General features: G+C 41.3%; 1 protein-coding gene across 1 annotated transcript; it reads left to right on the top strand.

Annotated features, from left to right (window-relative positions):
* The first annotated feature begins 9,465 nt into the window (after positions 1-9,465).
* Positions 9,466-13,449, top strand: LOC149260263 (uncharacterized). The gene is made up of 2 exons (XM_089457542.1): positions 9,466-10,860; positions 11,257-13,449. The coding sequence occupies exons 1-2, from the start codon at positions 9,466-9,468 to the stop codon at positions 13,447-13,449; spliced, it is 3,588 nt and encodes a 1,195-aa protein (XP_089313668.1).
* The last annotated feature ends 12,433 nt before the right edge of the window (positions 13,450-25,882 follow it).

Raw genomic sequence — 25,882 nt, forward strand, 5'->3', positions numbered from 1 at the left:
TTGTTGCAATAATTTTTATTTTTGTTTACTCACTACTTTTTTTTTATGAAGTATTTCACATTTTGAGATATCTTCATACATGTTGGTAGAATTTTACAAGCATTGAAACATTTATCTCATGATACATTTCACATTGTCAAAAATAAAAACAAGTACAAAATTTAACTAAATCAAAACTTTATTTTAAATTATTATTATTCTTAACCATGGGGATTGACCAAAACTTTACCATGTAAATCCTTAATTTGTAAATAGACTTTGTTATAATGTCATGGGCCAATTCCATGGCTTAGGAATGCCAAACATTTATATCATGATAAATTTCACATTGTAAAAAAAAATCAATGATAAAAATAACTACATTATAACTATATTTTAAAGTATTATTATTCTTAACCATGGGGTTTGACAAAAACTTTACTATCTAAATCCTTAATTTGTGAATAGGCTTTGTTATAATATCATGGGTCAATTCCATGGCTTAGTAATGATCACTTTACTATGAAACACATAATTTGTAAATAGTACTTATTACAATTACAATAACATGGACTACTATAATGAATTAGTAATACCACTTACCCAAAAAACCAAAACTAATATTCACACTACATTTTTTTAATTATTTGATTTAATTAAAATGGAATAACTACATTTAAAATAATAATCATGAATAATTAAACTAATATTCTAAAAACAGTTTTTTAAGTAAATATCTTTTTTGATTTTTTTCCTCCCTACACATTAGATCACATCTCATGGGCCAAATTAGCAAATCCTAAACCCTAATTCATCCCTCATAATTGACCTCATGACCCTTTAATTATAAAGGTACTTGAATAATAAAAAAATCAGTGGTGCCTTAATCCTTAAACCTCCCTATCGGGACTCATACATTAAACTCTTCTTCTCAATTCCCCCTCATATTTAGAGTCTCCATGCTGGTATTTACAGTCCTTTTTCTCACTGTCCTACATTTTATATGGATCTGTAACAGAAACCCCACCATTGACGTCTTCAGCTTCATTGACGTCTTCAGCTCAAATTTTAGCATTTCGTTGTGTTTTTTATATACTTGTGAAAATTCTAGATATTCATAGAAGAGCAATAGATTAATTTTCACTTAAAAACAATTTAAAATAAAAAAAATAATGAATAGGATTGTTTTACCCTTAATGCCTGCCGATGGATGGCAGCGATCTGTCATGGTGGGGGATATGGGAATTAACTAATGTTTTGGAAATATTAAAAAGTAAATAAATAAATAGTCGCAAAAAATTATCAACCTCTGTATATTATCAACGAAAGTATGTATTAATTTTGTAATGTTTATTTCCTTTTGTTTTTTATTTCTGATTTTTATTTTTGACTTATGGGACTAAAAAGAGTTAAATCAAGATTCACTCATTTCAGTGATCCCGTTCTTTAATCTTGGTCCTTGCAGGTATGCTAGATTCGATTCCTAATACTGATTACACAATATACCCGTGAGAATAAAACAACTCATAAAATTGGCTCATTAGAACTGCTAAAAGGCATCAATTACCCAGAAAAATCAATGTTATCACTAGATTCAGATTGAGCATGCTGAATCTCTCCTCGATGGACATCCATTTGTCTTCGTAATTGACGCCCTTTAGCATTAGCGCCTCTAATGCTTCCTGCACCACGAGCAGCTACCTTTATGGGTTGCCTCCTTCGCACTTGTACTGTAACGCCCCCAACCCGGCAGTAGTCTTTCAACAGCTCTTAGCGACGTGCGGCACCACCGAACACTTTCTTTTCACCAATACTTATGTTCGTGGACTATGCCTAATTCAATTTTCCCTACTTAGTTTGTGTTTCGCAACCAAGTATTATTATGTTATCCTTTACACCAATGAACACCCATACACGTTCATTATCATAGCATTATACAAGAGAAATGCACAACAGTATAAAGGGAGGGGCAACTCCCTGCAATATGAGTCTGCCCGAATATCAATATATTATTCAATCTTCACTTTTACAATGTACAAGTTAAATCTTGGGAAACCCCAAATTTACACTTAGTCAATTTTCACAACTTCGGCAAACTCGGTTGCCCAGCTCGTCGACACCTCCGCACGGTCGCCGCACGACTCACCAAATCCTCGTTCACTTCGTCACACAATCGTGTTGTTTGCCCAACTTGCGCGTGCCTCCAAGTCGCCACACACGGGCACCTCCAACCGAGACATAATTCCGTTCACAACCCAACACACCAACAAGCCTTCATGCACACTTGCACGATGGGCAGGCGCTCACCTGAGTCGCCAAGACACCCACGCCAAGCCTTCGCACAAATGGGTGCTCCTCCATTTCATCGTCGGGCGCCTTCGCACAAATCGGGCGCCACACCCGTGCACTCCTCAATCGACCACCGGGCACACCTTGCCCACACCTTCGCCCAACACCAAGTGCAACCTTCCACCGTGCGACTCACCCAGGAATCAGCGCATGAGATGTGTGCCTTCTCCTTCTTGTCTTGCACACTAGAATTTGCGCACTTCTCTTCCTTGTGCGAAGATGACAAGTGATTTGCGATGATGGAATGATAGCCAACGCAATACAACTTATAACAAGTGTAGGGCATGGTGGTGGCTTGCCCAACCGACCTCCCTACACCCACGCTTCATCGCATAAGCCCCTACTATCTCTAAGTCAGCCTCCATACACCTCCACGCCATATAAACAAGGGAGCTCTCCCTCACTAATGCGCATAACTCATCGCATCGTTGGAGTAGCTCACACTTTTTACCATCACACTTCATGCTGGAGAACACAGGTTGTTACATACTCCTCCACCTGAAGTCATTATCGTCCTCGACAACATATCATCCTTGTAGCCATCCACCAGGATCATCAATATCCATGATGTCAACTCCTCCACATACTACAAACATCCCTGCAACATAAGTAGAACCATCGTCTTCATCATGTCTCGCCTCGGCAACCATCTGTCACCAAGATCACCATACCAAGGTATGCACCTCATTGGTATGTCATACATAAGAGATCATCTAAATCCATGATCATCGGCCACCCTGTCATAATCTCCACATGTTGCTCTCCACCGTGGAAGCCTGGGCCCTCCATCTAAGCTACATTCCCATTACAACATCCTGTGTCGACCTCATCATGTGTCATCATGTGAACTGCTGCCATGGTACTTCAACATAATGCTAACAGATCTCTGTACATTGTCGACCCCCATGTCTGAACTAGTTGGGTGATCATTCCAACTATCCCGCTCAAACCATGAGAATGCACATCCTCATGCCACCATCATAGATTTCTCAGAACATCCTGTCACATCCTCAACTCGATCAAGAATCCATCTCCATATAAGTATAAGCCATGCTCAGGTCCATGAAGTAGTCCTCATCTCATCTGCAACATGCCATGCAAGATGTCTGGTACCAATGTGCTGCATGAAATGAGCCACATCTATCCCAACATCGTCATCCATATGTGTATCTCCTTAAGGTGAAGAGATCATCTCATCAAACCGGCTCTCGATGTGTCACATCCAGGTCCATGAAGCAACCTCCATCATATCTGTAATGTACCATCCCTCAAGCCTCCCATAGAATCAAGTATACACATGTCTCATCTATCCATGTGCCGCCATGATCATAGATCAATCAGCTCCCATGTGTCAGAAGTGCTTGAGTCTCGACTCAACCCATGCCCAAGTGTATTCACCAAGGCATCATCATCATTGTAACTCCATCACTCCAAATTGTCTTATATCGATCCTCCACATCAAGTCGCTCTTCCAAGCCACACCCATGCATGTACTTGAAAGTATGCAACTGCATCAAAGTCCCTGACCTCAGCTCCTCAATGCATCAGATCCTCTAAGTCCACCATATATGAAGTCCCCAAAAGTCACAACAATCTCATGTCATCATGAGCTCCATAAGTCATCCCCAATCAACATCTCAGCAAGCATATAAGTCTCGGCGCAAAGGTCTCTGCAAGATGCCTCAACTCTCCATGTAGTAGGAATGCTCCATAGTTTGCTCACAAATCCATCCAAGCCCATGGCTTTGTTGTACAAAAGTGCACAACCTCTCCATCGGCTCATAAATAATAAGTCTCCATGTCACATCAGCAAATCCATTTGCACAACATCCCTACCTTGGCACTCCTCATTGGATTCCCATAAGTGACACCTCTACAAGTGCTCCCGCATAATGTCCCTGCATAAGACTGCCATGATCCATGTCTCCAACCTGATGTCCATGACTAAGTTGCCCATGTAGTCCAACCAAGTAGACTCATCACAAAAATCGGTCATCCTCATCCAAGTCTGCAATCTTCGGTCTAGTGAACTCGGTCACCCAACCATATCATCATCATTACGAGTCCCTTCCATCATAGCTCCCCCACTGAAGGTCCCACCAAGACTTGCTCTTCGTCTCGGCCATGAGAAGTCCACCCAAGTCTCTCAAGTGTGTGCCCTTCCCCAATCTGTCCATGATTCATGCCGGGCACTTAGCCAATTCTGCATGTGGCTAAAGCATGACCCAATCCTCCGCAATGATCATCATGTCCCTCCCTTGTCACGGGCCTTTATACCTTCTGCCATAAGGTCACAAACAACCCCAACAAGTCCTGCAACAATCAACAACCCTTGCTTCTCCATATAAGCTCTCATCATAGACATCCATGGTAAGATCCTCCTTAGCATCAACACACTCACTTTGCCCTTCCCTGCATACGGTCCATCTACCAAATGCTCAAGTGAAACACAAGTATCAATACTTACTTAATCATCATCATCAGGCTCCGCCATGTGAGTATCCTCATCCTTCCATGTCTGCAAAATGCACGATCCTGGTCTATCTTGAATGACTTCAATCTCATCCTCCATCGTAGTCACATCTGGAACATCCGCAATCATCACGACTTCCTCTTCCTTGTTAGCACAATCTGCAACTTCATCTTGCTCCATTTTCCAACCAAGTTGAATAAGTTCGTCTTCAACATTCTTTTCCAAGACTTCAAGTTCCTTTCAAATCCGGGGGTTCTCTTCTTTTATCCGCTTCAGCCTGTATAAGGTAAGCAAGAGCTTCCCTTCACATTCTTCCAAACCTGCCATGTCTTGTTGTTCAGTTTGGCTCAAGCACTAAGCTTCACCCCTGCTAAACTTGTTTTACCATTCATCAGCCTCACCAAGTTCCCTGCAACAATGAACCGGCCCTTGTTCCACTTGTACGTGAAAATAGCTTCCTTCACCTGCAAGTACCTGCTTCCACTGTCATCAGCTATCAAGCTTCCAAGTGTACCCACACCTGCACTTCGTCACGAGCAACCCTGCTCTAACACTAGCACCAACCAATCTCTGATACCAACTGTCACGCCCCCAAGCTCGCAGTAGTCTTTCAACTGCTCTTAGCGAGGTGCGGCACCACCGAACACTTCCTTTTCACCAATACTTATGTTCGTGGAATACGCCTAATTCACTTTTCCGTAGTTAGTTTGTGTTTTGCAACCAAGTATTATTATGTTATCCTTTATACCAATAAACACCCATACACATTCATTATCACAACATTATACAAGAGAAATGCACAACAGTATAAAGGGAGGGGCAACTCCCTGCAATATGAGTCTGCCCAAATATCAATATATTATTCAATCTTCACTTTTACAATGTACAAGTTAAATCTTAGGAAACCCCAAATTTACACTTAGTCAATTTTCACAACTTCGGCAAACTTGGTTGCCCAGCTCGTCGACACCTCTGCACGGTCGCCGCACGACTCACCAACTCTTCGTTCACCTCGTCGCACGATTGTGTTGTTTGCCCAACTTGGGCGCGCCTCCAAGTCGCCACACACGAGCGCCTCCAACCGAGACACAATTTCGTTCACAACCCAACACACCAACAAGCCTTCGTGCACACTTGCACGATGGGCTTGCGCTCACCCGAGTCGCCAAGACACCCACGCCAAGCCTTCACACAAACGGGCGCTCCTCTGTTTCACCGTCGGGCGCCTTCGCTCAAATCTGGTGCCACACCCATGCACGCCTCAACCGACCACTGGGCACACCTTGCCACCCAACACCAAGTGCAACCTTCCACCGTGCGACTCACCCAAGAATCGGCGCCTGAGATGTGCGCCTTCACCTTCTTGTCTTGCGCACTAGAATCTGCGCACTCCTCTTCCTTGTGCGAAGATGACAAGTGATTTGCGATGATGGAATGATAGCCAATGCAATACAACTTATACCAAGTGTAGGGCGTGGTGGTGGCTTGCCCAACTGACCTCCCTACGCCCACGCTTCATCGCATAAGCCCCTACTATCACTAAGTCAGCCTCCATACGCCTCCACGCCATATAAACAAGGGATATCTCCCTCACTAATGCGCATAAGTCATCACATCGTTGGAGTAGCTCGCACTTTTTACCATCGCACTTCATGCCGGAGAACGCAGGTCGTTACAGGTACTCTTGGGTAAGCATCATTAGAAATCGAATCGAGCAAACCTGCAGGTATTTTATAGGTTGCCTGCTTTGCCCTCGTACTCTTGGGTAAGCATCATTAGAAATCGAATCAATTTTTTCATTTTTATATTTTTTTGTTCGATTGCATTTTTTTATTTGGTTGTTTTAATAATAATAGTGGGTTTTATTAATTTATTTATATAACTTAGAGATATGAAACACAAACATCTAGATAATTTTAGATGTCATAATAAAACTTAATATTCATAAATTTTATTATTATTATTGTTATTTCTAAAAAGTATGTAAAAACCTAAAAATCAAAATTATATAATTTATATTTAATTTAAAATATGAAATATAAACATTTTTTAATATTATATATAATTTTTCACTGTGAAATTATATGAATTAATAATTTTGAAATACTTTATATTATAAATTATTTCATGTATTTAACGTTAATTAGATATTTATATATTCTAAAAATGTATTTTTATGATATTATAATTTGAGATCATTGAAATTTCAAATAGATGTTTTTGATCTTAACTTCAATCAAAAGTTTATAAATCTTTATGAGATATTTTTATCATTAAAACTTCAATATATTCAACGCTTTTATTTCTAAAATCTTTTTATTATACTTGTGATGTGATTGAATATATTTTGATATTAATTCTGAAATTGATATTATAATCATTGAAAAACATAAATTAACTTATAAAAAATAAATAATTGTAATTACTTAATACTATAAAAAATAAATTAGAATTTTTTAAAAATATTATTAACTATTTCTTTAAAATACTACTAGAAATCCTTAAAAAACTATTAATACTTAAAAAGATCAGATCAACTCTTTGTGAAATCTTCTCTGCTTTAAATATGATATTTATATATTTAACTGACGGGAGAAAATGGCTCTGAAACCGTGCTCCGCAGAAGACCGCGACGGTTTCGGTTGAAGACATCTCAGCACGGCCGCAGGACCACAGGGAACGGTCGTTCTGTCGGGCGTTAAGGGTTTTTTTGGAACAGGCGACAGCACGACGGCGATGGGAGCAGTTATGAACTCGGACGGCATGGAGGACTTTTCGGTAACGGACCTCGTGGACTATTCCGAGGATCCGCTATCTGGACAGTCAGTGTTCACCGAACCCATTTTCACATCTTCGGTTTTCGCATCTAATCCTGCAAATGACCTTCTGACTAGGGTTAACCTGACGTCTATTGCCTCGCCGGAACGGGATCTCGAGGCTCCGCCGTTATCTCCCGGGACCGCCTTCTTGCTCGCATCTTCATACCCCGAGGCTCTGACTCTCGAAGATATCCCTCCCACACCGATTGTTTTACCTTCCTCGCTCTCGGAACCTAGGGTTCATGTGCCCCCGCAGTCGAACCCGGCTACCCCCTCCGCGTCAAAAGGGCCCAAGCCCTCAGGATGTTTCGGTACTCCCGTGGTAAATTCATGTGCTCTAGGGCCTTCCTCGGCGGGCAATTCAAACCCTCTTTCAGATCATCCATCCGCCCCGAGAACAAAGAAGCAGAAGGCAAGATGCGTTAGGGCTATCAGGAAGGAAACCACAGTCACTTTCGGGAATTCGACAAGTTTCGAGGAAACTATGGCGCTCGCTTGCACCATCTTGGTGGGTCACGTGCGAGGACGCACATTCTCGGCGGACCGCTTGCTTCGATGGGTTAAGGAAATCTGGGGCTCCCTTCTCCCTCAGCTCCCTGAGGTTGAGGTACTCCCCCGGGGATGGTTCACCCTCCAATTCGCTAAGGAAGATCATACGAACATTCTACTTGAGAACTATTGGCACATTGAGACAGCTCCCGTACTCTTGAAGCGATGGACCCCTTTATTTGATCCTGAAAGGGAGCAGATCGCTGCTGGACCTCTGTGGGTAAGGTTACCTGGACTCCCTCGGCAATATTGGAATGAGGAGGCCTTCATCAAAATTGGAAACGCTCTGGGGACATACTTGGATCACGATCGCTCTTATGTAGATACTCGGAGAAGAACCATGGCGCGCATCCTGGTACATCTTGACACCAGGGAAGGATTAGAGGAGGACATCACCCTGCAATGGGGAAGGCACAAGCGCATTCAGATACTGGATTATGAGGGTGTTCCATTTCGGTGCAACCGGTGTCACCAGGTAGGGCATCTCTATAAGGATTTCCCTCTCAATAAACGTGAGAACAGCCCTCCTAAATATACTCCTATTGTTCCTCGAAGAACTGCGCCTCAGATCTCCCTGCCTCAGATGGTTACATCAACTCCACATGGAGCTCTTCATCATCCTCCGTCTACTACTGAGGGCACATCCACTCCTCCCATGACAAGAACAAGGGCAGCAGCTGCAGCAATCAAGAAATCGGGTACTGATCTATCTCCTTCATCTCATACTCTTTCCCTATCATCTGATTGCATTAATTCTATCTCTGTATCAAAGGCTCAGTGCTCTATCCCGCCGCCCCCTCCTACTACTGCTTCAATCCCTCCTTCCCTTACCCTTGATCATTCCTCGTCCCCATCTCGCCCTATAGTGCCTCTCCCTGAATCAAATCCGCCTCACCATTATTCTCTCCGGCCCCGACCCTCTCAATCTGTCTCTGATGGTACCTCGGGGCTGCACATTATTCCCCCTGATCCTGGTCACACCTCATCCAGGGGACGAAAATCAAATTTGAACAAAGCCATTCGGCGTGCTGGGGCTGAAGTTGCTTCGGGACGTCAATCCACCATTGTCAGGGCCCTTAGAGCTACAAACCCCCTACAGCGGGGTCCCCCATGAAGTGCCTATCCTTTAACTGCAGGGGTTTAGCTAGCTCCCCCAAAAAACTAGCCCTAAAACGACTTTTTCAGGTCGAATTACCAGACATCATTTTCCTTCAAGAGACTTTGGGTTCTGCAGAATCTATATCTCTTGCCCTAAAATCGATTGCGCCAAAGTGGCAGTACATTGGGCTGGATGCTATGGGCCGTTTGGGTGGAATGGCCATTGGACTCAATCCTTACTCCATCAGACTGGACTCTTCATGGGGAGGGCCAGGATATTTGGGTGCTGACATTTTTTCCAAAGACCTTGGGCTGTCACTGCGTATCATCAACATCTATGGACCCTGTCAGCAGAGAGAAGGATTTTGGCGCACCCTCCTTGATCGATCATTGATGCAAGAGGAAAACCTGATCATTGGAGGAGACCTAAATTTCTCCTTGGGATATGGTGAATCATGGGGCTCATCAGCACAAGCAGACCCCATATCAGATTTCATGAGGAACCTGCTCGAACAACATGATCTCATCGACATCCCCATGAATCACCCTCTTCCCACATGGAGAAATCGAAGGATCGGGCCAGCAGCTTTGGCTCGTAGACTTGATCGTTTTTTGATCAAAGGACCGCTGCTTCGCCATCTCCATCATTATAAGCAGTGGGTGAGTACGGGGGGAATTTCGGATCACTCTCCCATCCTGATGGAAATTATGGGTCCTCACCCTAAACCAAAAGCCCCTTTCAATTTCAACCATCTATGGTTGCAGGACCCTGGTTTCTCTAAACTGGTCACGGACTTTTGGGCAGCACACCCTATTAGCAGGGAACCCTCTTTGGCTAGGGGTTTTGTCAAAAATCTGACGGAACTTAAACATATTGTGATTGAATGGGCAAAGATGAAAAAAGCCAAGGAAGATGAACTGCTCATCTCGATAGAAGCAGACATTCACGCTCTGCTGGATGAACAAAACCTGGGCTTTATCTCTGTGGAAAGAAAACACAGGCTGGTCGAACTAGAGAAGCAGAAGCACAGTATACTCAAGCTCAGAGAGGAATCGATCAGGTTGAGAAGTAGAGCTACTTGGCTCAAGGCAGGGGATGAAAACTCCAGATTTTTTCATAATTTTGCAAATGGGAGGAGAGTGGCAAATACCATTTGGAACCTACCCTATCCTGATGGGGGTCTGGCAGACTCCTTCATCAAGCTCTCCAGTCTAGGCACTTCCTATTTCAAGGGTATCTTCAAATGCCCTAAGGGAACCAACCTTGCTGAGATCATCCGCGTAGCATCCCATTTCCCGAGGTTTGTTAACAATGAAGACTTGGAGGATCTTAATGCACCGGTCACCATGATCGAATTGGAGAACACCATAAAATGGTTTCAGAAGGAAAAGAGTCCTGGCCCCGATGGATGGACCATTGAATTCTATCTGGCCTTTTATGACATCATTGGAGAAGACATCTTGAAGGTGGTGGAAGAGAGCAGAACCTCTGGTCAGATCTATCATGCTATTAATACCACCTTCATTGCTCTCATACCTAAATCAGACTCTCCATCATCCTTCGCTGATTTTCGTCCCATTTCACTATGCAATGTTCTCTATAAGATCATATCCAAGATCATTGCAAATAGGATCAGACCCATTTTATCCAAACACATCGCTCCACAGCAATTCGCTTTCTTGGAAAACAGGCAGATTCATGAAGCCATTGGCTCTGCACAGGAAGCCATTCACTCTATTTGGACTAAGCACCTCAAGAGCATTCTTCTCAAAATTGATCTCTCTAAGGCTTTTGATAGAGTCAGCTGGCTTTACATCAAGATGATTCTCATCCATCTCGGCTTCCCGCATCAGCTTATCTCTTGGATTATGGCATGCATTACTTCACCAACTTATAGTATTTTGATTAACGGTGCTGCATCCCATTTCTTCCACTCAGAGAGGGGACTCCGTCAGGGATGCCCCCTTTCCCCCCTCTTATTCCTATAGGTAACAGAAGCGCTCAGTCGACTCATCATTTCTGCAAAAAGGGAGGGATCTATCCGAGGCTTAAAGTTCTCAGAAGCATGTTTTCTAACACACCTTCTGTTCGTGGACGATGTCCTTATTCTCCTTGATGGAAGTATCCGGGACACCTCATCCTTCAACAGAATCCTTAAACTATTTTCACATGCCACGGGAATGGTGGTAAATCAGGAGAAGTCCTCCATCACTTTGGTAGGTACTTCTGTAGCTGAATCATATTCGGCTATGCAGGCTTTTCCATTTATCACTCAGCCTCTGGATCGAGGTCTTAAATACCTTGGATATTGGCTAAAGCCTACAAATCAAAAAATTGCTGACTGGGTGTGGCTTGTCACCAAGATTGAAAAGAAAATATCATGTTGGTACTTCAGATACCTCTCTAGAGCGGGAAGGTTAACTCTGATCAAATCAGTGCTGGAAGCGACCCCTGTATTTTGGATGGCATTAGCATGGATTCCCCGGAACATCCTCTCAAAGATTCAGAGACTATGCAACAGATACTTGTGGGCTGGAAAGGAAGAGAAGCGCACCTTTGCTTGGATCTCCTGGAGCAAGATTGCTCTCCCCAAGAAATGGGGGGGATGGGGATTAAAGGACCTGGCATCCTTTGCAAAAGCTCTTGCTGCAAAGATGGGTTGGGCGCTGCTGACTTCCCACAGTCTATGGACTGACATAGCATACCATAAGTACATCTGGCCTCTCGACATCATCGATTGGGCTAGACTTCCAAACTGGAACAGAACGGGCATCTCTTCCATATGGAAAGCCCTCCTACACTCCCTCCCCCTTCTCAGAAGCAATATCGTGTGGTGCATCAGAAGTGGAAATAGAGCTCGCATAGGTATGGACCCATGGAGTGGATGCGGAGGCAGACACAGGCTCCCACCAGATCTGATTGCCCTCCTAAACTCCCGTGGCATCAGGGTGCTTGCACAGATTGCTGATCCTGAGGGCTCTGACATACTACACCAGGCTTGGAAATCTGGCACTCAATTAGATATCCCGATCAGATGGCACGAACCCTGGAAAGAATATTGCGATGCCCTCTCTGAATCCCATATCAGAATTGTGGAAGGGCCGGATGAACTCATCTGGCAGATTGCTGATAGTGGGATTTACTCTCCTCGTGAAGGATATAAACTCATCATTAACCACAGAAAGCCGGAAGTGCTAGACAGATGGTGGCACCAGATATGGAAGTTAACTGCATCGCCCAGATCCAAATTATTTTCTTGGTGTGTCCTCCGCAATCGCATTCCCACTGATGAATACCTCAAGCGTAGGGCAGTATCGGGACCCTCGCGTTGTGTGCTGTGCAAAGCAGACACAGAGACCACTGAACACTTATTCTTAAGATGCCCCATTGTTATACAAATATGGCATAATATCAAATTTCACATACAGTACTCGGGAGACTGGTCTGGTACAGACCTTATCAGCGCTTGGATAGATTGGGGGAACAAACACAGTGGCTCGAAAATTGTAAACCTCCCTATCATTGTTAACTGGTCTATTTGGAAGTCCAGAAATAGAATGATATTTGATGGATGGGAGGCTAGGTGGCCACTCGTTGAAGCTGGCATCATCTCAGCATACAACGAATTACCAAATCCTCCTCCCACAAAACAGCGACGGCCGACCCCTCCTCCCAATATCGACATGGGCTCGCCATGGGCTTATTTCGACGGGGCTGCAAACGAAAATGGCTGCGGAGGGGGTATCATTTTACACATATCCTCGAGGCACTTCTTTCATATCAAAGTAGGATTGGGGGCTGGCACAAACAATTATTCTGAGCTCTTATCTCTCCGACATCTGTTACATTTTGCACTCAGTCACCAATGCACCAGCATCAACATATTTGGCGATTCTCAGATTGTTACAAACTGGGTCAATAGAGATACCACATGTCACTCACACACTCTAAATGTATTGCTTGATGAAGTATTTATACTAAAGGATGCTTTTAACTTTTTTCACATCTCTCATATATACAGAGAACATAACCAGACTGCTGACAAGCTTTCCAAGGAGGCCGCGGTGATGGAGAATGGGTTATGGAAAATCACTGAATTTTTGGATCAGCAGGAGCAGAAATACTACCATCGGCCATATATAGACCCGACATATCCTACTGCGGGTCAACAGGCGACATAACATAACAGTTTTTTGAGGATTTGACTGCACAACATGATATAATTTGAAATAGATTGAGGATTGCCAAAAATGGCACCAATTTTGCACAATTTTTGAAAATGTAACAGACAGATATACAGCACAGACATGCAAATTTTTTGTGAAAATGTACAGAACAGTTGGCATATGCTTCAAAGCATCTACATATGTAATCTTTCATATTTATAATGAAATATTACGGATTTTTCCAGTGGAAAAAGATATTTATATATTTAACATAAAGATTAGTAATTATAAATATATGGAACTTTGTTAACCTAGAATCAGTTTCTATAGATCAAGGAATATATGCCTAATATTGAAATAAATGGAAACTAAAATTAGATAAACTCTTTGTAAAATCATCTCTGCTTTAAATATGAGATTTATATATTTAACATAAAGATTAGTAATTATAAATATAAAAAACTTTGTTAGCATAGAATCAGCTTCTATTGATTAAGAGATATATACCCAATATTGAAATTAATAGTGATAAATGTACAAATTTATATTAATAATAAATTACCAAAAAAATACAAAATATAACTCAATTAAATATATTTCTAATACATTTAAATTTTATAAAAGCATTCTATCTTATAACTTATTTTTCATTCCTGAAAAATAAAAAACAACAATCGTATAAAAAATCACATCAACCACATTTCTTTTTCAAGTGAAAAAGCCATGATGGGAGCAACTAGCAAGCAAATATCTAAACTATAATAACTGTGGGAACCAAACCTTCTGCTCTAACGCACATCTTTGAAACTTAAACAAATCAGCCAAATCAAGTTAAGGGTGGGCCTAGAGGGAGGTGTAGTCCTGGCCAACTAAAATTGGGTTCATCAGACTACCAAGTCGAATGGTCGCATCTACCACATCTTTGAGACTTAAACATATCAGCCAAATCAGGTTATGGGTGCGCCTCGAGTGAGATGAGGTCGCAGTGCGGTATATGTGCACTAATGCTCGCAGTGCGGTATACGCGCACTATGGCAGATGGCTGCCATCCAGGCCGTGGCTTTAACGGTTTGAAAGGTAGAATGATGGATCATTAATGTAATGAGCTTCAAGGGATACCTAACAATTGTATAATCGTATTCAGCATCTTCTGCCCATAGAAGCTGCATTGGACTTAACAGCCCCTCTCCCTTTCTTTCCCTCGCCTTCTCCGCCTGCTGTCAGAGGAGTTTCTACCAAGTTGTCCAGCGCAAAATACTGGATTACTTGCTCTATTTTCCTGCGCAGGGTTTATTATTCAGTATTCAATCAAACTGCAATAGAAAACCTAAACCCTATATCTGAGTGTTATGGATTTTTGAAAATTTTCGGAAATCTGATTAAATTGGGGCGGTTAAACAATTGATTTTGTCCCTGCTAATCACATTTCCAAAATATTCCAAAATCAGCTATACATTTCCAAAATCTACCATCAATTTAGACCCAAAATCCTACTTCAATATATATAGTTATAAAAATTGTAGAAATTGTTTTTACCAAATCAGAAAAGGATTCTATGAATTATTGCACCCAGAAAAGCCTAGTTATATGAGTATCAGTGTTATATATTAAGAGTAGAACCTGAGGTGCCAGGACCCAGTTTCCTTGCCGCCATTCTTGAGCTGGGCGTAAGTCTGAATGGAAATTAATGTAATGGACTTCCAGGGATACCTAGAATCTGCACTATTATACAAAGAAAAACAACGAAAGTATACCTATATTGGAAGACAACAATGCAGCTGAAGCAGTAGTAATGTTTATAGTCGGCATTGCAGGAGAAACTTACCATCCATGAACTTCTAACTCCTGACCCTTGTTCGCCACACTAATTAGAGAAGCTATGTTTTCTGCAGCCCTAGGCACAACATACTTGATGTTGTCTGCAATTTCCGAAGGAGAGCAACCTTGTATTATGCTTTTGACTTGAGCAGAATACTGAGGAAAGTTAAAACGATTAGCAGATGAGTCTCCTCTCAGGAGAAGGACGGCTGCGACAAACGCAATTGCAGCCATCTCTGCTGTGGGAAACGTTCCAAGATGGACCCGGTTTTTTGACCCGTCAGGATTTCTTTTATTACAGACCGGCGCCATCCATTTGCTACTAATACTCGTCACACCTATGTATTTAGTTAGTCCTCCTCTTATAATGTTGGCATTAGTATCTCCAACGCTAGTCATATATATCTCATCATATGTGAGACTAGCTATAACATTACAGTCGTCCTCTTCAGTTGAGGACCTTCTGCCTCAATGATTCACGGATTCTTCTGACTCTTGCATTATCTAAGTCTTCCACTTCGCCTCCATATACCCTGTTGTCCATTTTCTAGGTTTTTCTGCTTCACAGGTTTTGTAAGCTCTAGGTTCCTGGATAACTAGCCCAGAGATTGGAACCTAGCTTCGTAGATATGCCGCATAGTGGTAATAACGGAGGTTCATGTGATGAACCCACAAACACTGAAGAACGAAGAAACCCTACGGCTGTTCATTGTGGTGGGAGCTCTCTTATTCCATATAGGCTTATCACCTATAACACAGCAGGTCGTCACGACATGACCTTCTGTGTGACAGGCCTGTGGAATAAGAGAGGACCTGCTGTGTGACAGTCCTGTGGAATAAGAGAGCTCTCACCACAATGAACAACCGTATGGTTTCTTCCTTCTTCAGTGTTTGTGGGTTCAATACCTGAACCTCCGTTATTACCTCTATGCGGCATATCTCCACCAGCAGAATTCAAAATGTTATGTATCTACAAAGCTAGTTTCGAAACTCTAGGCTAGTTATCCAGGAACCTAGAGTGTACAGAACCGGTGAAACAGAAAAACCTAAAAAAGAGACAAGGTACATGGAGGCGACAGGGAGGACATAGATATCCAAGAGTCACAAGAATCCCTGGACCAGAATGATTGAGAAGAGGGTTGTCAACTAAAGAGGACTACTGTAAGGCTGTAGTTATATATATATATATATATATAGCTAAGTTTCCATAAACGGTTTTCATTTTCCGGTTTTCGGGGATCAAAGATCCATATAAAATGGAGAGGAGTGAGAACAAGGACTCTAAACACCAGCCTGGCGCGTTAGATTCTAAATACCAGCCTGGTGAGTTAGAGGGTCCATGCTATGGATATGGAGCGTTTCATTTACGAGGGGACATTGAGAAGGATTTAAATATTTGAGTCCCGAGCGGGAGGTTTAAAGGTTTAACATAGTTGACTATTGCTATTAGTTGGACCTAGGAAGTAATGTAAATGATTCCATTTCATGTTCCTTAATTAATGATTAAGGAACCGGTCATATTTTTTTTATTAATAATCCGTTAAGAGTTATAATTATAGTTTTTAATATTTTTTTATTAATAATCAGTTAAGTGTTATAATTATAGTTTTTAATTAATGATTAAGGAACTATTCATATTTTTTTATTAATAACTTGTTAAGCGTTATAATTATAGTTTTTTTTTACATTATACTAGGTTCACGAGATTGATGTTTAATTTAAAAATAAGTGATAACAAAAATTATTGATTTTTAGAAAGTATTATAAATTTTTTTTATTTATTTTATAAAGTAATTAATTATTTAATTAGGTGTTTTTATTTTGGAAGGGGTTTTTAGAATTTTAGTTTAATTATGGATGATTATTAAGTAGATGACTTTCAATGACATTCCAAAACATATTTTATAGTATTCATAAATTAAAGGTTGAAATTTATTTTAAAACTAATTATTTCATTTTAATTAAATAAATTAATTTAAAAAATTTAATCTCAATATCAATTATGGTTTTATGGATGTGGTATTACTCAGTTATGATAGTTGTTTATGTTATTTTAATAAATATTGTTTAGAATTTAAGAATCTCATATAAAAAATCTCATATAAAAGTAAGGTGAATATTGTTATAGATCAACCATCACATTTATTTTAAATGTAATTGTGACCTTTATATCATTTTAATTAAATATATTTGTTTCAAAAAATTGTCACGTGAACAAGGGTTATGGTTTTTGGGACGTGTGCCATTACTAATCCATGACATTGACCTATGATATTTTAACAAACCCTATTCACAAATTAAGGCTTTAAATGGTAAAGTGTTGGTCAATCCCCATGGTTAAAAATAATAATAATTTCAAATTGAGTTGTTTATAATTAGACTTTTTGGAAGCTTTTCTAGTGGGTTTTTCCTGTATAATTTCTCTACAATCCCACAAGAATTTATTGAACTCACAAGCTTGATGGGTAACCCCTTTCCGATCCAATTTCTCTAAAATCTTGTAGGAATTTATTGAAATCACAAGCTTGATGGGTAACCCTTGAACATTCAGAACACCACTTTAAATAACACAGATCAAGATTTCACCTCACATTTTTCTTGTGGATTCCAACACGTGAAAATCCAAAAAATCCCTCTAAAGACAAGTCCATTTAAAATAAACTTATGCTTTAGTTATTTTTTATAGTTGTTTTTATATTTGACAATGTGAAATTTATCATGAGATAAATGTTTTGATGCTTATCAAAGTCTACCAACATACCTAAGATATTTGAAAATGTGAAATACTTAAGATTTGAAAATTACTTTTATTACTTATGATTGAAGAATAATTAATATATTTTGTTCATAAGGTAAAACAAATTATAATTATAGTTATTTCTATTTATAAATTATAAAATAATTTTAACCCAACCTTAACTATTGTGCAAGTTAGCTTAATTGCTCAAGTTCCTATTGTTGAGTACCTCGATTTGGATGTCACGGTCAATTCTCCACAATGCCCTCATGGTTAGGCTTTGCTAATTTAGCACTTGGTCTTGGGATGTGATCCAATGTGCCGAGATTTTCAAGGGAGGAAAATGAAACAAAAAAAAAAACTTTATTTTAGCAATGAAAAACATCAAAATGAAATTAAATTGATAAAGTTTAATTAAAGATAGATTATTGATAGTAAAAGTAATAATAATAATATTTTTCATTAATAGAATAAAAAAATTATACTTAATAATTATCAAGGTAGAATTTGAGGGATATATATTTAGTCTTTTTTAATAGCTTATTCATGGGTTAGAGAGGTGTATATAGAGTTAAAGTTTGTCAACTTATTAGTGTGAGTGTTGAATTTAGGAGGAGATGAAGAACTAGGATTTTGAGTCTCGAAATAGAGGGTTAAATGCTTTATGTTAAAATCTAGGTTCAACTTATTATTGAAATTATTAATAGTTTCAATGCAGCATACTCCCTTCCTTTACTACTTTTTAATTCATTAAGGATGTTTGGGGTCCGCTTTTTGTAGTTATCTGATAATTCTTTATTTTGACAATCATCTCTCAAATATGTCATTATGACTATTTTTTCACAAACTTCCTGTGCACATCCACACTCCCTACAGAGTACAACAAAATCCACCTCCCCCGTAGGGAGTGTGGATGTGCAGAGGAAGTTTGTGAAAAAATAGTCATAATGAAATATTTGAGAGATGATTGTCAAAATAAAGAATTCTCAAATAACTACAAAAAGAGTGTGAGTTTGTTAGAGAAATCACTAATGAAATTCTCCCACCTGTCACTTATGTAAATGACATTGTTTAATGGCTCATATCGACCTACCATGGAGAACTTCAATATTTTACAATATTTAGTAATGACTAATAATTTCATTGAATAAAAGTAATAGGCAAGGCAATGATGTTCGAGTAATTTTACCACACTCCCATAATTTTCTTATTAATTTTATCAAAGTGAAATATTTAATTAATTAGCTTTACCAAAATGTGTTTCTTTGGCTCTAGAAGAAATAACATCTTAGTGTTGAGTGCATTTAATAGTTTCAGGGGCTCATTCTAAATGTAGGGTGTAAAAGAAGCTTTCTTCACACATTGAAAGCTTTCAATTAAAGCTCCTCACAATACTAAAGCTCTTTGTCTCGTCACTGTTAGATCAATCTTTTACTTTAGCAAGTCCCTTAACAATCTTCACTTAAGTGTGAGAGATGTGCAATCCAAACATCAACATTGAATAAATAATCTTATAGGATTATATTAATGAGTGCTATATTAATATGTGTATCGTCATAGCATATTAATTGATCTACTCAAAATCAATATGTGTTTCCCTATGGATATGATGGTCCAATATTTATGTATGTCTCTTCGTAAGAGTTCAGCCTTTCGAGATATTTGTATGCTCAAAATAGATATATATGTAATTTCTTTTATTTTCGGAGCAGATGAAAAAATTATGATTCCTAGTTTGAAGGAAGTTTACTATGCAACAGTGCGAAGAAGTGTGAACAAATCACCATTCTTCACATTTTCACACTGTTTGAATGTATCCATCAAACCATCTGATAGCTTCCATGAGGCTGAATACAAACATTGTTGGCCCATATCTATATCATTCAATGCTCAAAAACCCCATAATATTCATAACACTACTAATCACTCATTGAAATTCCAAAGAATAAACTTGTGGAATTTGTATTAAATGAGCAACCTTGCATAAGTCAAAGGATTTGGCATTTTGTAAATCTTTGTTTACAGAAATAGACGGTGTTTAGTACTTTCATTTGGAGAAAATGCCAACGAAGAATTGAAATTGGAGCTCATTTCAACTTCACCAGAGGAGGAGGTTGACATCTATGTTGAACTCATAAGCTTGTAGTTCCGATATATATTAATGCCTTTGGTCAAAATTGTATATTGGAGCGTAGATAATCTTAATTGGTCCTCCATATTGTGGAAAGTGAGATTGGTGAGGATGGCTCACACATGGAGGCATTGAGGTTGTGTTATTGCACTCATATCTAGTTGGTATCAAACATTTTCAACTAACAATGAACTTGGAAATGAACTTGGAATAAGTGATTCATTCAACTGCCATTTTGTTTTACTCCTAGCATAAAATGACAATTAAAGTATACTCCATGTCTATTTACAAATTTCTTGGGTGGATACAAATTGACATTTATTTCTTATGAACAAAAACCAAGAATAAGTAAGATACTGATAAAAGTTCTTGCAAAATTGTCAAATTCTCAAAAAACATTTTCGCAATTATACAAGTGCCCTTCACACTCCCATAAATCAATGGTTTTTGTGAAATAATTTTGAGATGTGTTTCTTTTTGTTTCCATGTCATGTTACATAAATTTGGAATTTTTTCAACCCATTACATTGGCAGAGTTTCCATTTCCCGATACCTATTCAATTTCCTAGATATTTTGAAATCCCCAATAGATATAAGGATGATGGTAATTCACAAACTTCTTTATACTTTAAAAAATATTTGAGAATTGTAAAAGCTGTAAATATATCCTAGAAATTTAATATACATGAGAAAATTTATGATCCGGATTTAAACAGGAACGCAACAAATTACAGAGATAACCATATACACAAAGATGCATTGGAAATAATACTTCATTTCATTAATGGAAAATACTAAAATATGCTTACAACCTGAAATGGAAATAAACCAGCTAGGGCGATGGTAGCTTATCTCTGAGAAGAGATGTGATGGCTACATGCCTCTGAACTGTATTACAATGAGGCTCGAAGGCCTATTTATTGTTGGGAAACAATGGAAAAACCCTTAACATTCCAAAACCTAACCCTAGGAGATGAAACGCCAAACTATGGGCCCCGTTTGGGGTAAATTGGTACATTAACTTCCCGCGGTCGTAACTTTGGCATATGATCTCCGTTTGACGCGTACAATAGCTCATTAGAAAGATCTATCCGAGCACTATCATTGTTGGAACGGGCAACATCGGTCCATTCGATGGACCCATGTTTCCCCCGGATTCCCCAAAAAACGTCGTTTAGGGCCTCAAAACGGCTACGGAAGTTCAGGACCCGAAAAACTGCTAAAAATAGTAAGTTGTGCTACAATTAAGGAAACTGAAAATGCAGAGAAAGACAATGGTGGGGGTCCAGGTGGACTTGGCAGGTGGACACCAATATCCACCTGGATCATTCCTCCCCCCTTAGGAAGCAATGGTCCCCATTGCGTTGAGCTCCTCCATGAGATGAGGGAACTTCTACTGAACTTGTTCCCTGGTGAGCCACTTTCCCTGCTGAAGGAGTTGGCCTGCTTTGACAACTCGATACAGTTGGATATTCTGTTGGCGAGTGTTCTTGATCTGTGTGTCCATGATTCGATCAGTTGCAGCTTATTCCATGCAATCTGGATTTAATTCTGTGGGTTTGAGTTGTTCTGCAATGTCAGATGTGTCTAGCAATGGTGGAAAGTATGGCCAAAGGCGGTCCACATTGAATACTGGGTGCAGGCCAAGGAATGGGGGAATGCTGAGCTCAAATGCATTGTCTCCCATAGCCTTTGTAATGGTGTAAGGACCATATCGGAGTGGTCTCAATTTCCGATAGGCTCCAGTAAGGCGTTCCTTTTGCAAATGCAACCAGACTTTGTCGCTCACCTGAAACTTGTGTGGCACCCGATGTTGATCATGTCGCTACTTCTACTTGGCATTTGATTTCTCAATAATGTCATGGACCTGCTGGCGAATATGTTGGATGCGCTCAATGAAGCTGGTGGCCTTATCTGTTTCGGACTGGACATGAGCAGAATTCATGTGAGTAGCTGCAAGTGGCATGGCCACATCAATGGGGCATAGTGGCTGGAATCCCAAACCCACCTGAAAAGGGCTATGGCCAGTGGAGCTATGAAGAGCTCGGTTGTAGCTGTGCTGAACATAGGGGAGGCTCTCGTCCCATGTGTGTGGATGCTTTGAGTTATACATGCGCAGGATGTGCACAATCATCCTATTGACAACCTCTGTCTGGCCATCAGTTTGAGGATGGAAGGCTGTGGACTTCGTGAGTTTGGTGTCCAACATTGACCAGAGACTGGACCAAAATGTGCTGAGAAACCGACTGTCCCGATCTGAGATGATAGACTGTGGGATCCCAAAGTGCACCCACACTCGTTCAAAGAAGAGTTTAGCAGTGGCTTCTGCTGTGATATTCTTCTTGCAGGCCACCATAATGGCCATGTTCGAGAACCTGTCGACGACCACAAAAACACAGTCATTTCCATGCTTAGTGGAAGGAAGTCCTGACATGTAATCCATGGAGATGGATTCCCAAGGTCGACTAGGGGTAGGCAACGGGGTATAGAGGCCTTGCTTCTTAATGGTCGGCTTGGCAATGGCACAGGCCGTACATGATCGGATGTACTTCCCAACATCCTGTCAAAGATTCGGCCAATAGAAATAATTTTGCAGTACTGCCACTGTTTTCTCGACCCCGAAATGCCCAGCAACCCGACTATAGTGTGCTTCCCAAATCATCTTGGCACGCTCGCTTGAAGGAACACAAAGGTGACCGAGGTGGCATAATAGGGCATCCTGGAGGTGAAAATCTGCAACATGTCGTCCCTCCAAGAGTGTCTGGTATGTGTGGCCGAATTCTGGGTCGCTTTTGTAGAGAAGTGGCCAATCAGAAGTCTCGTGCCCACAAGAGTTGAGCACGGTGGTCAGCGCCATGATCGGTGGTCGACTGAGGCAATCTGCAACATTATTGGTGCTGCCCTTTTTATACTTGATATTCAAGTGAAACTGTTGCAGGTATGTAGACCACTTCTGATGGCGATCATTCTGCAATTTCCCTTGGGTCTGTATGAACTGCAGGGGTCGGTGGTCTGTGTGGATGACCGTTTCCTTCCCCAAAATGTAATGCTTCCATTGTCGGCAGGCCTGTACAATGGAATACATCTCTTTATCATAAGTGGGGTATTTCCGGACTGTGTCTGAAAGCGTTTCACTGTGATATGCCACTGGATGTCCATGTTGAGTAAGGACTGCCCCAATAGCATAGTCAGAGGCATCTGTCTCGACCTCAAATGGTTGTTGTAAATCTGGTAAGACGAGCACTGGTGTCGTGCAGAGGCGATCCTTCAACTCCCTGAATGCCTTCTGTTGAGATTCAGACCAAAAGAATTTGGCTTTCGCCCCTCCCTTGGTGACCTGACTCAAGGGCCAAGAAATATGAGAAAACGCCAGCACAAACCTGCGGTAGAAGTTGGCAAGACCTAGAAAGCTGCAGAGCTCTGTTAGAGTGGTTAGAGAGAGCCAATCCCGAATGACTTGGACCTTGGCTGGATCGACATGCACCCCCTGTTCATCAATGATGTAACCCAGATACTGAACCTCGGTCATGCCGAAAGTGCATTTCTCCAAATTGGCACATAGCTTGTGTTGCCGCAGTGTTTGGAGAACCTGTCGGATGTGGTGGAGGTGCTCTTCCCAACTCTGGCTGAAGATCAGAATGTCATTCAAGTATACTACTACAAAGGAGTTGGTGAATGGCCGCAAGATGTCATCCATTAGCCTCATAAAGGTTGCAGGAGCATTCGTCAATCCGAAAGGCATGACCAACCATTCGAAGAGGCCCTCCTTGGATTTGAAGGCAGTCTTCCACACATCTGAGGGTTCGATTGGTACCTGGTGATATCCTGACTTCAGATCAATCTTGCTGAAATATTTCGCCCCCTTTAGTTGGTCTAGGAGGTCATCAATCCGTGGGATCGGGTACCCATTACGGACAGTGATCTTGTTTAGCGCCCGATAGTCAATACAAAGTCTGCACGTCCCGTCCTTCTTCTGTACCAGCACGATCGGGCTCCCACAGGGCGATGAACTCAGACGGATGTGACCTTTCTGCAGGAGCTCCTGAATCTGCCTCTTGATTTCATTGTTCTCTAGAACAGAGCGCCGATAAATTGGTCCATTGGGTAGTGGCGCACCTGGGGTCAGATCGATGGAGTGCTTGACCTGACAGTGCAGAGGAACCCCTGCCGGGGAGGTGAAGATGTCTTCGTACTCCTCCACAATCTTGTCCATCTGTAGCTGTCGTGCAGAGGGACCCCGTTTGGAGGCCGCGGCCACTGCCTTCTTCTTCCCTTGAGGGCGTATCATCAGGAAAAAAAAATTCCTGGTTTTGGAAATGATCTTACTGCACTGTTTTGCAGTAATCAAAGAGATGGCGGCAGGTGGTGCTGCCTCTGGTATCCTGAACAACTTTTTCCCCAATGTAATAATAACAGCACGAGGCCTTGATTCATACACAGCATGTCGCTTCCACAAGTATGGTTGCCCTAGTAATACATCACAAACTTCAAGGGGAGCAATGTCACACAATACCTCATTCGTGAAGGGCTTGATGTTGTATGGAAGGCGACATTGCTGGCTCATGCGAAGATCTCGCCCTTGGTGAAGCCACCCAATGGTGTATGGTTGTGGATGTGCTGTGGTCCGTAAGCCCAACCGCTTCACGACCTCTGCCGAAATGAGGTTCTTTTGACTCCCGCTATCAACAATGAACTGTATCAGGGAGCCCTTTACCCACATCTGGGAGTGGAAGAGACACTCCTCCTCCTCTGGATCTTCGGGTTCATTTTTCTGGATCTTTGCAGTAGCAACAGTGGCGCTGGGATCCGCATCAATGATCTGCTTCCCTTTTTCATACCCCTTATCGGGTTCTGACTCAGAGTCAGAACATGCATCTGATTCTGAAACCTTTAGCTCAGCCACCAGTGACTTCTTGGCCCGACACTCACTTGTGTTGTGAGTGGAGCTCTTATGGAACTCGCACCATTTTCCAGTGTCCTTCCTCGGCTTCGCGGCGTTGTTCTTTGCTTGCAGCTTCGGTTGGTTGTCTTGGGTTGTCCCGCCTTGGCTCTGTCCTTTGTTCTGTGGTTTAGGGGCACCTTTCACCTGCTTTGAATTCGCAGATCCAAAGTCTCGCTTCTTTTGTTTAAACTTATGCTCGACCTTGATGGCATATCGGTATGCTGCGCTGAGCGAGGGGATGTTTAGGAACTGTATTTCTTCCTGGATGTACTTGTGCAGGTAGCCACGGTATTTGAGTATCAAATGTTGCTCTGAATCCTTGATACCCAACTTTGTGCGAAGGGTATGGAAAATATTGGTGAACTCCGGCACGTCTTGGTCCCTTCCCTGCCGCAGCGTGGTCCACTTTATGTATTCATCATCATAGCTTCCGACAGGATAGTACTGCTCCTTGATGGCATCCCGGAACGAATCCTAGGTGGGTGCGGCTGAGAATAGTGAGCCAGTACTTTCATCCTTTTGCTCGTAGTAGGTTTCCCACCAATCCTTGATGTGGGGGGCTGCTTTGAGAAGAGCAAAAACAATCTTTTCCCGACTCGAAAATTCATGAACCGAAAAATAACCCTCTAGCAGATTTAACCATTTATCTACGGCATCGGCGTCTATCTGACCCTCGAATATGGGGATTTCAAAATTAACTTTTACCTTAAAGGGTGTGGCATTTCCAGAGGAGCTGCTGGAAGCCGATGCGCCGTTTCTGGGTAGCCGCTGAAGGATCTGGGCAAAGCTGTCCGTCATCGCGTTCCGTTGTCGCTCGAGG

Source organism: Pinus tabuliformis, chromosome 6, assembly GCF_031772625.1.
Source record: "Pinus tabuliformis cultivar Carrire ecotype Pingquan chromosome 6, CPIR1, whole genome shotgun sequence".
In the NCBI taxonomy this organism is placed as follows: Eukaryota; Viridiplantae; Streptophyta; class Pinopsida; order Pinales; family Pinaceae; genus Pinus; species Pinus tabuliformis.

Excerpts from the sequence above, each read along its gene's own strand:
- LOC149260263 (XM_089457542.1), top strand. The coding sequence starts at position 9,466 with ATGGGCCGTTTGGGTGGAATGGCCATTGGACTCAATCCTTACTCCATC. Across the intron at positions 10,861-11,256 it reads GTCCCATTTCACTATGCAAT|GTAACAGAAGCGCTCAGTCG; the intron begins GTTCTCTATAAG and ends TTATTCCTATAG.